Raw genomic sequence first — 12,089 nt, forward strand, 5'->3', positions numbered from 1 at the left:
ACAGTTTTGATAGTGTGGTTTCTGTTCCTCTGTGGACCATTGTACTGCCACCAGATTAGCTGCGGTTAGGTTTACCCATGTGTGGATGGATTTTCACAGTATGTCAAATGGTTTGCTCCATACTGTGGCCTGAGTTATTTAACTGTTTAGGAGCAATAAGAGCAGGAGCTCATTGTACACATCTTTCTTCACAGCTTGCATTAACCTGATAAACATGAGCGGCCCCGGTATCGGGACAGCTGCGCCAACAAAGACCATTTAAAAGTTTCAGCTTTCATATGATATGCAGTTTTTGGCGGTGACTTGGACTTGCTCAATTGCTAGTACCCGTTTTGCGGGCGTGTCGCATTAGTGTGTTTTTGTCGTGTTTTAGGTAGAAATTGTTGTTTTGGGCTAATAGCTTCTTAACTTCACATAGGTAAGCAACACGTCTAGTTTGCTGCACGTTTACTGGGTTTTTAAATGATCTTTGTTCTGGGGAGCACAGCTGCCCCCAATACCAGGGGCGCTCAGGTTTAACAGGTTAATCTAAGTAGTTATGTGGTTGTTATTATGCTGTACCTGTACGTCCACATCTATGATCTATATATCTATAATCTTTGACTCTGGGTTTTTACAGACAACACAATGCACTTGATCCTGTAGCGATGTTCCAGGTTTTTCTCTGACACTCTCTGTCTGAGACCTTGCAGTGCCAAGGTTATTTATGTATTTATTTTTATATTTTATCATTTGAGTACAGTAGGAGATGAGGAATCCAGTTCAAGCGTTTTTTCTGCCAAACAGTTCTCTGTGTGTTCCATAAGTACTCCAGAGGAAAAAAAAGCATTTGTGAGAGCAATAGCCTTCGGGAGTTGCACCAAATGAAAATGCTTTTTTTTCTAAACCCCCCACACCTCACTCAAGAAGTGTTTGCTTGTTTTCTGTTACTATTCGCTCTCTCTCTCTCTATCTTTCTCTCTCTTTCTCTTTTTTTACCTTTGATTTGAACTCTGACATCCAAGTCTGCCCCAGGATGTCTGTCACAAACTGCAGTCCAACGTTGTGACAATGCTTTTTTTCTTCCCGTGCCTTTTATGACCTTCTTTTCTTCCTCTTTCTGTTCTTTTTTTCTGTTTTTTCCCTTTCAAGGTCTGGCGCACCTGACGTTAAACGACCAAGGTATGGGTTCATTCCTGTTTTATTTCGATTTTGTTTTGTTTTTTTTTCCTCTTTTTTCCCGAGAGGAATTGACTCAGCCTCTTCGCCCTCAGCCCCTCAAAACTGCCGCTTTCCTTCACAATTTCCTCCTCTGCTTTTTACCTCCCTTCAGTGCCATTTCCCTTCATCTCTTTCTATATTCTCCCTTGCATTTACAACCCTTTGCAACATCCTCTCCTGCCCCCTTTTTACCTTCTCCTTCAAGATCTGTGCATTTCTTTTGGTTGTTGCACCCTGCTTCTCTTCCCTCTCCCTGCTGCCATGTCTCTCGCGCTTTTCTGTGACCTCCACCAATGTATGTGTCCCACCCCTTGTCCTGTCCTATGGCTCACGTCCTGGACCTTCACCTCTGACCACCTTTGACCCCGACGACCTGACCCCGGGGCTGAAGGTAACACTTTTCTGCTATCCCTTCTGCTTGGGTTTAAGCACAAATAAGAGAAAAAAAAAGAAGAAACATGCTGATTATGTTGGAAATGTGTTTGCTGGTCAAAGTTACAAAAGCAAAATGTGTTATTTCCATTCACTAACACTTCAAGGTGAAAGTGTTGTCGAATGTGCAGAGTTTCTCATCACCACTCTGCTGACATTCCCATTGTTTGGCATTGATATATATTTTTTAAAGGTCTACAGTTGATACAACATTTATAACTTTACCTTTTTCAACTGACTTGTTTTGAGAAAATGTGTCTGCAATTGTTTTAATGTTGTGATAAATGTTGAATGTTATTTTCGATGATGTTGTTGTTTACAATTACAGCACAAATGCATCTTATACTACAGATATGATCTCCGCTACGTCACAGCTCTTCTGAATGTTTGTCCGTTTGACATTCAGAGGATGTGCTTATATCATGAGCAGCAAATATTTTAATGTAAAACAAAAAAAAACTCATTTATTGTTTTTCCAACCAGATGCGTTTTAAGCTACACAGCATGTTCTAGTCTGACTATTTTCTATCTCTCACAGTGATGTTCACCTCACTCTCTGACCTTTTTCTGGTTTCCCGGTGAGGACTGTCCATGGCATAAGTGTTAAAGAAAAGTTCACAAGTGAGAAAGGAAGTGAACGAGTGAAATAGCTAGTGAATGTTCTGACCTTTACTGGTGTGTAGAGAGCTTCCTCTCTTATATAACTTTAGACTTGAGAGCCAACCCCTTTCCTTTGAATCATCCCATCACTCTGTTTCCCAGATTCAAGTCAAGTTGTGTTCTCATTGTTTGAACATACATAGCAGTTCAGGGAAATGTTCACTGGCAAACTCAGAAAGAACACTTTTAGTGAAATATGTATCAGTGAACCATTGTTACCTTATTTAAAGTATGGTGTGAGAATTGGTCATCATTTTCTTTATTTGTTCAATTTTAGCAATACAAAAAAAACACTATCAGTACTTTTTCCAGTTATCATAGTGAAAATTAGACTAAAATTACAACTGAAAAAACTACTAAATGCAGTATATGCAACTGCAGCAGCATTAAAGTTAACTGAAGTAAAGGTGTGAAAAAAGATAAGTACACTACACAATACTGCAATATTACTTTTACTGTATTCTCAAAAAGGATTGATTTTTGATTCAATCTTTTGATTAAGAGTATGTACAAAGATTAGTTTAGTACATTTATCACTTAGTAAATGATAAAAACACAGTAAGGCCCATGTTTTTTCACTGTAACATGAATATGCCTTAAATCTATATTTTTATATTTATTCTACATTCATAAGATGAAGATAAAAAAATGAGATGAGCCTTCTGCGTGAGCCTTTGTCATGTGTTAGCTCTTCTCACGTCTTTCTCATGTCTTACTGTCTAATTCTCCTCCGTAATTCAGCTAAACAAACAGAGTGCTCTCTCTCTCACTGATGTGAACTGCTGCAGGTCCAACATTGTGGAACAGCCCCTGACATGGACCCAAGTGGTGCCATCTGTACAAAAGTTAGAGTGACAGACACTCACCGACGCTGGCCGATGACCAGCTGTCATCTGGGAGGCTTAACACTTGATTGATTAAATTACAAAGCTAGACTAATTACTCAAAGTGACAAGTCGCTCCAGCCATGACACTTAAAGCACAACTATAGTTTCTGTACTAAATATTCTGAAACAAAAGTGCTATATGAAATAAATATTTCCTAATATATTAGATGATGTACAGTCAGCAGTGTTCTTGTTTTTACACACATTGTCACACAGTTAATGCTTTTTTCCAAGATGATAGTTTGCCATCCATTCTCAGTAGCACGACAAATATAGTGTCAGTCAGATCTATTTGAAAACCCTGCTGCACTCCACACTTTATCTCAGGAGTAAACTGTTCCTTTCAATTGCACAGTGTCCACTTTTTAACTTTCACTATCACTTCTTAACTATCATTGCTCCGATGCAGCTCATCACAAAGGCATAATATATTTCTCTATCCCCAACAGACATTCACCACCACCAGCAGATGAATCATAACCATAATCCCTTCATCTTTATGTGGCCTTTACTTTGCCTCCGTATAACATCTCTCACAACGCACTGCTATTTAACTCTGATCCCTGCCTGTGGTCCACTGCAAACTGGGCCAGCTGTTTACTCCATTCGTAAGTGAGAAGAGCCCACGTCAAGATAATAGAACATACCAGAAGAATGGGAAATCTGACATTAAAGCACCTATCTATCTACTACAATCAGCTCCCCTGAAACATGCCCTGATCTCAACATCTGAAATTCAGTCTCCCGTCCGCCATGTCAAGGGCACAGTTTTGCGAATCCTGTCAACTGGGCCTCAACAGGCAGCAGGGTCTAAACTTAAAAGGTGAATTTCTTTTTTAAGAGACAGAAGAGGGGATGTTAGATAATAGTTAGGTGAGGAAAAGTTATAATAAATAGGTTCTAGTGCACACAGCTGAACTGCTTTAATGCCACTCTTCATTTTTTTTCTGTTGGGTATTACTTTCCCCAAAACTGATGTTACAAAACCATACATAGACATAAAATGTAATCACTACTGTACATGACTCTTGCCCATCTGGGATACCATGTGGATACACACGGATACCATATTATCAGAGTTCAGAGTAAAGTAGCTGATTATCCCACAGTGGCTGGCTAGCCATTTATATTGATCACCCTGTAGTCAGAATTAATACAGTGTTTGTTCCCAATGGAAAGGTCAAAAAACATCTCGAAAGAGAGAAATCAATAAACCTATTTGGTAAAGGCGAGAACGTGTGACATGTTAGCGAATTAGATGATTTTCACTGGAGAATTTAGCCACCTCTCAGCTTTGCAGGCATCATCCTTCCTGAAATGTGTGTGTGTGTGTGTGTGTGTGTGTGAGTGTGTGTGTGTGTGTGTGCTTGCACACATGTACGTATCTGTGTGAGTCAGGATAGCTGTGTTTTTAACAAAAAAGAGATTTTGGTTAATGTTAACGATCAGAGGCAGGTGCCTCAGCCATCACATAACCAAGCTAAGAAAATCAATGTCGGTCTCATCTCAAACCCAAGGCTGTCCTTCACAGCTGTAGAAAGGACAAACCCCAGGCTTGAGTCACTGCTGATCTTTATCTGCCTGCCTGTAAGACTGCTGCCAAGCCCACACACCGGGTGGCAGGCTTGGAAAGCAACAGATTACATTTAACAATGAAAGAGTGATTAACATTTAAGAAGCGCTTTGAGAGACCGCTCTGTACTCCTTGAACAATCATTTTCACTGGCCAGTTGTTTATATTTAAAGCACAAATTATTTTGTTTTACATTACAAAATTTGATGTTTTTTGTACAAATTACAAATATTGAACATATTATTAACCTCAACCATAATGAGTTCATGTGTCTATAATAATAATAATAATAATAATAATAATAATAATAATAATAATAATAATAATAATAATAATAATAATAATAATAATAATAATAATACCTTGGCTATTGTGCAGCTATTGCAGGTTATCCTAAAGGCAATGTCCTATTGACTGACCAAATGATTTAGTGAATCTTTCACTGGGATGGGATCACAGAGCCATGAAAATAAATACACATTGAAAACCTGTTTAGTGCGGCACTGTGGCAGTTTTTATAATAACCAGTATGATCCGGTTTGATCCAGACATTGCTATATGGGAGCATGTCTCTATGTCAGAGAGTATGCAGGGCAATCTCTATCCAGTCTAACAGTCTTTAGAAACACAACACTGCGAAGTCAACTAAAAAACACTCTATCCTCACAGTATGCTGTATTTTTAAGCCTGATTTTCAATAGCAAGTTATGTCCAAAACATGTAGCTACAAGCAAAAGAGATTAAACAGTGTGAAATATTTATAGACTGTACTTTGTCCACAGTCTCCAAGGTGTATTACTCTAAACAGCAGATATGCACCCCTGAAGCTATTTCTACCTTAACACACTAATTAAAGGTTCCTTTATAGAAATAACATTTCTGTTTACAACAATAGAAAAATGGCAACATTTCCATCCCCTTGGCTTTGGAATTGCAGAGGGATGGTTTTTGCCCATGGACCATTTTGGTTTACATACGAATGAAGTTCCCTGTCGTCACGTCTGTCTTTTGGAGGCACCAGCACAATACATACTGAGCTTCAAATTAACCAGGCCTTGGGAGATTGTCTCTTGGCAGGTTTAATGTTGATCTTCTTGGTGATAATTGAGGGAAAATGAAGGGAGCAGCCAGCCCGATCTGTATCTAACCTCGAATGTAATAGACTAGGTCCAGGTCAGGTTGGCCATCTCTGTCTGAGCTCACTGAGGGTAGTTTATGAGTTCACATGCCACTAAGATCGAAACGTTTTAAAGACACTTAGGTATGCAGCGACGTTAAATTAGGGGGAACAATATACATTTATAGAGTGTTTTTAATTGAATACTTTATTATTAATAGGTCCTTACATTGCCACACCAGTACTCTAACTTAATTAAAAAGTGAATATATGCCATTTAGTATAATTCTCACTTCATATATTTAATATTTTTACTCTTTTTAAACTGTAGAACAAACACTAAATTATACTAAATAATATTTGTCATTTTATTTTACTAGAAGCAATTGGTTATAGACATAACACAATACATAAAACATATTTATCGGTTCTGGCCCTACGTTTTATGTAACTTTGAATTGCTATTGATTGTGCATATCAATTATGTATCACTGAAGAGATTATTGACTTAATATCACCAACATTTGGTTTGGTGAATTGCAAAAGTTCTATTTCTGTATGGTTGCATGTCCTCCATATACTGTATAGCTTTAAACTGTATTATGAGATTAAAAGCAACATTTATACCACGTGTAAGCTAGTTTTTTACACAGAAACGCTGCCGTAATAAAGACATAAAAGATCAGAATTTATTTGGTGCTGTTATTTTAGGTACATCATATTTGTTAATATTCTTAACTTAACTACTTAACTACTCTTAACAGATTTAATGACAAATTAATGCAGAAAATCATAAAAATCATGAATCATCTGCAACTGAATGTTTCTCAGTAATCACTCAGGAGTTACAGATTGGGGAAAAAGTTTCTACACTTTAATATTAGTATATATATACTAATATATATATATATATATATATATATATATATATATATATATATATATATATATATATATATATATATATATATATATAATATTAAGTTATATATAATAATATATTCATTATAAATTATAATACTTTAACTCAAATAGACAAAACAGTCAGCTGGCCAGGTCGGTTTAACTAGCAGCCATCGGAACCAAAGTTTGATGGCAGCATAGTAAAAGTGTGGACTTTTAGATCCAGATTAATTGAAACAGAGAACATGTGGCACATTAAACTGAAGAGAATAAATTGAAGTTCGAACATGGAAACAGTTCACTGAGGTAATACGTCATCACTTAAAAAGCTAATAGTCATAAGCAAATTTCATGCTGGAGTGAAGTATTGACAAGATGCCATAAGAGAACTGACCCTGTCATGTACTCCCAAACGCTGTTGTTCTTTCAGACAGTAGTTTATCGATTCATCTTCTGTCAGGCAGTGCTTATTTTCAGTAATTTGAATGGGCAGTAATAAGATGCAGGGCCACTGCTTTTTTTGGTGGTCTACCATCTTAAAAATTCTAATTACCTGTCTGAATTGTAATTATCACTTTAAACTTAATTAAAATTAAACCTTTTAGGATCTTTTAACAGGTTTAAAAATCATCGACGCAACATGATTTCATACAGTTAGAAATGTCATCATTGTGCGTCCCATGCAGCGCATTTAGAGATCTGCAGTGACCCAGCCTGGGCAGGGTTGGTTGTCTGGATAGAAGCCTGCAAAACTACTGCATAGACATTAGGACAGTATGACAGAAGTCCTCGCACAGGCAGGAATTTCTCCTGACACAGCAGCAGTTTAAAATGGATGGATCTTTACAGCAGCCTGAATCTGCTTCATACACTCCCTACAGCCATTTACACAGAAGCCTAGAATAAATAGACCTGTGGCTGCATTATTTTTTTTTTTATTATTTTCTTCATTTTTAACTCCAAAAAAGTTTAGACCCAAATATATACAGGAAATTCAAGAGACAGAAGGAACTAACAACAAACTAAAAATGCAGATGTAATATGTATGGACAATACATATTGGTGAGGAGAAGTCAAGCTTGCCAAACGATATTGGAAAACTTGATATTCAAGTGAACAATTAATGGTTTATTCCCTGTTATTGTCATAGTCATAGTGTTAATAATGCTAATACAGTACAGTCTCGGGTGTGTGATAGTCCCAATCCCAGGCTTGCAGTGTGTCTCCTTGCTGGAGTCGTCTTCTTATTGACAGCCTCACTTACTGAGTGAGAACTGGTGGGAAACATCATAAAAACGAAATACTCTCACTTTATTAGTTATTTCCACTGACTTTCATTTTTTGTCTAAATGTGTGGTAAACCACTCTTTAAATAAAAAACAAAACTCAGTTCAAGTGCTTTTACGTAACTAAAAATCCTAGTTTCATATTTGGCTTTTAAAGCGACGACGAGGGGTCTCATGGTTTCCATGTTCTCTAGTGCTTCACAGAAATGGCTCGTGCAAACGTTGCAGAAGAAAAATAAAAAGGGACCATACACAAGCATATCAAAAGCTGGCCTTGTGTGTTTTCATTAATAACGCTATTGAAATAGAGAAATTGACTTGACAAAGCTGTACAGAAGGAGGAGGATCAGACAATAGAGAGGTTATAATTTGTTAGATGAATTGAGAGAATATATGCATCCTTCCATCCATTATCTTGGCTGCTTTTCTTGATTAGGATTGCAAGGTTGCTGGAGCCAGGGCCCGCTGTCAATGGGACTATCACAGGCGATGTGTGCATACAGTAAGTGTAAATTTGTAAGCATCAGTGGGTCTAAAATTGAAGTCCTGTGGCATCACATTCTGCTGCTTTGTCAAGCCATTTGGCAAATGATATATAGATGCTAAAGGCATTGTTTGACTATGAGACGCACACTCATTGACTTTAGTGTTAATCTACTTTCGGCAATATTTGATGCCCAGAGCTTTGGCTCATTCCAACCGCGGCGATATTGGATGCTTTGAGGTTTGACATTACCATTGAACAGTGGAGGCCTGATGCGGATTTGCTTTATAGTGAAGATAGACCCATTTTCCAGAAGTACTTTCCCTGCTGTAAACGCCATGTTCAAGGTTTTCTTATCTAGATATCACCAATATTCTTCCAGTAAAAACAAGGGTCTCTTTAATAATGTATCTATACAGTACAGTCATTTCACCACTGTTCACCACTTTTAGGTGCTCTAAAGTGCTCTAAAATATTTGGGGTACTGACTTTACCATGGCAATGAATGCCAAAATCATGTTTTAAAGACCTCCTATAGTTTTCTGTCAATTTGAAAGCAGAAGGCAGCATGGAGAACAACAAGAACAAATACAGTTCTTGGGTCATTTAAATGTTAAAATTACAATGCAGTTTACTTTACATATGTAATAATAGTTACACAAATAACCTAAATATTCATAAACAAGTCCTCTGAAAATCAGTCTTAACAGATTTACCTTGAACATAAATTGGTTCACATAATTGGTTTTTAAATTGATAATTAGTTCTGAAACTTGTTTTTGTCCTTTTTTTATTTTGGATGAAATAAAATACAACAATTGAACAGTTTTAAATTCTGATTGCTGATAATAAAAAAAGAGCATGAGAATAGTTTTAATTATTTCACTGAAGTTTTTCAAAATTTAAATACGTTCTAAAACATGGATGACCTACATTCTGTACTGTCCCCAGACAAGTGAAAAATTGATTAAACTGATGACATGACATATTATATTACTGAAACATCAGGGAGACTCTCGGGATGTTCATGAGGCAGAATGCCGAAAAAGAGCTTTAGTGTCAGGTCTCCTCTGTCCAACGAGAATGTCAACGCCCATAGCGTCTAATATTGTCACAGTTTTTCTTGGCTGTATGTCCATAGTGTGGGTGACAGAGTGACAGAATAATGCCACAGAAAAGAGATCAGGTCATCCAGTTACATACCCTGTAATTTTAAATCCACGCATTACACATACGCATTTATCCTGTAGAGTTTCTCAGAGGGGCTGGAGGCTGGACACCCTGAGGAGAACGCCAGTTTATCACATCACAATTCAAAAGACTTCTTTAGTGTCCGCTCAATCCCTACCCAGCCAATGAGTCAACCTTGAATTAAATATGTCTGGCTGAGGGTAGTATCCACAGACAGTACATAAACGGCGTGGGTTGGTTCTGAAATCCTCTCCTGTGAATTTGTGATGAAAACACAGATTGTCTCCATATGGTGGTGCATAGTATGACACAATGTGTGCCATATCCTCCGAGCAGGAAAAGAAAATGACACAACATTGCACATAGCAAATAAAGACAGGCTTAAGTGAAAGCAAGAGGATTTTGTTCCAGCCCCCATTTTGTGTGAGAAACCATGCAGAATCTAGAAAACCCAAAACTTTAACTTCAATATCGCACGAGGTTCTGTAAGGCCTTCTCCTCAGTGAGGGAAATACAGATTTATATGACTCTTCTTTAATACTCGCTTTATTTATGTTAAAAAAAAAAAAAGAATGTTAGGTGTATTATCTAGTGCAAACTGACTGGGTCTGGCTGAGTGTAATCTAATCTCAAAGCCAAGACTTAAAATGTAATTGAAAGGGCAAACAAAAGATAATTGAAGCGGACCCAGAACAAGCTGTGCAAGTCCTTTAGATATTCAAATGATATAATAAAAAGCCTCAACCGCCTTAAATCTGATACATACCCACAATAGAAAGAGGTATTGAGAAGGCACATAAACCTATCAAACAGATGACAGACACTTTTGGATGAAGGTAAAGCTGTGACATTCAACAGTGATTACAGGTAATCTTGCAGAAGATAAATAGAATAGGCCAGAAACTAACACATAGCGACTACAACTTCCCTCACATCTTTAAATAGAGCTTGTGTTATATTGTGTCTTACAAAACATGACTTCAAATGTTAATTTAATTGCAGTGCATGTGTCATCCAATGCAGATTTTTTCTTTAGCAATTCCTAGATACATATATTTACCTTTGGATCAAATTGTGGCCTGGACCCTTTTAACTACATTTAAAGGCAAATAATATGTTCACATCAACATAATACCTATGTTTTGGATTTTTATCAACATTTTATGCTAAAGACAGAGAAAAAGAAAAAAACAGAGAAACAAACTCTCTGATTCATCCTCAGTGTACCATACATGTCTGAATCACATTTCACCTAAGCCTTTCCAATACCATAAATATTTTCACTACTGTGGTAAACTGATCAACACTTCCATAAATAAAATCATAAAATAAATAATTAAATAATAAATAAATAATGTCTAGTTTTCTTATATCACAGGATCTGTCAATGATAGGCATGTTTCAGTCTTTCTAAGCTCATTTTGTAGCACAATCATAATCGTGTGCTGTGAAAATGTCATATTCACTCAGACGAACCAACCAGAGTGTTTGTTCAACTATGTAAATACCTGTCAGTTTATGGGTCAATTTGACCAAATGTAATCAATCAATCAAAAAAAAAAACAGTACAGACCTTTAATAACACAGCAGTGTTCACTTTGTCCAACTCAGAAGTGAAAAAACCCATAACACAATAGGCCATTAAATAGATGCACCAGGGATACGTACGCCTGTTCCTAGAGAGATGCAGCACTGCTTGTTTTCCAACTATCTCTGCCTTTCCTACTGTTGATTGCCTGGATCTAAAGGTATAAATGTTGGGGTGGTTGGAAAACAAGCGGGGCTGCGGCTCTCTAGAACCAGAGGTGACTAAACCGGGTCTAGAACTAGTTGATGGTAAAAAGTGCAGGAGCTGATATAGATCTGCACTAGCAAAGCAGAAATCATCAAAGGGGGACATTATAAAATCTAACATTAGCATGGTTCTGTCATTGAAAATAGCTTGTTAAAAAGAAATAAATATATAAATAAACATTTTGCCCAACAGTGAAACAGTAAATGAATGACAACTGGTATTTGGTTTCTTATCACTCATTAGCTGGTTAATATCTCACATAAACATACAGTAGGTTCCTAAAGCACTGTTGAGGACACTTAAATTGTGTCCTGCAACAAGCAACTACAGAGAGTTCCTTTAGAGTTGAGTCACGCATCAAACCATAGAAAACAGTTGTAACACATGACAATGGAGCGCACTGGATAAATTGCAGGCTTAATAAGTGTTTAAGTGCTGGCTTCAGTCATTCAGTCCCTTTTTTTTTATTCAGATACAGCACATGCAATTTTAACATCGATCCTGTGTAACTAAAAACATTAATAACAGACTGACACTTAATAAATAAATAAATACTCAGCC

General features: G+C 37.0%; 1 protein-coding gene across 1 annotated transcript in view; it reads left to right on the plus strand.

The window, feature by feature from the left end:
- Positions 1-12,089, plus strand: part of nrxn2b (neurexin 2b) — a 493,790-nt gene that overhangs the window by 74,552 nt on the left and 407,149 nt on the right. The window contains exon 3 of the mRNA XM_026352346.1: positions 1,132-1,161. Coding sequence (XP_026208131.1) covers positions 1,132-1,161 — 30 coding nt within the window. The remainder of the gene's footprint in view (positions 1-1,131; positions 1,162-12,089) is intronic.

Source organism: Anabas testudineus, chromosome 18, assembly GCF_900324465.2.
Source record: "Anabas testudineus chromosome 18, fAnaTes1.2, whole genome shotgun sequence".
In the NCBI taxonomy this organism is placed as follows: domain Eukaryota; kingdom Metazoa; phylum Chordata; class Actinopteri; order Anabantiformes; family Anabantidae; genus Anabas; species Anabas testudineus.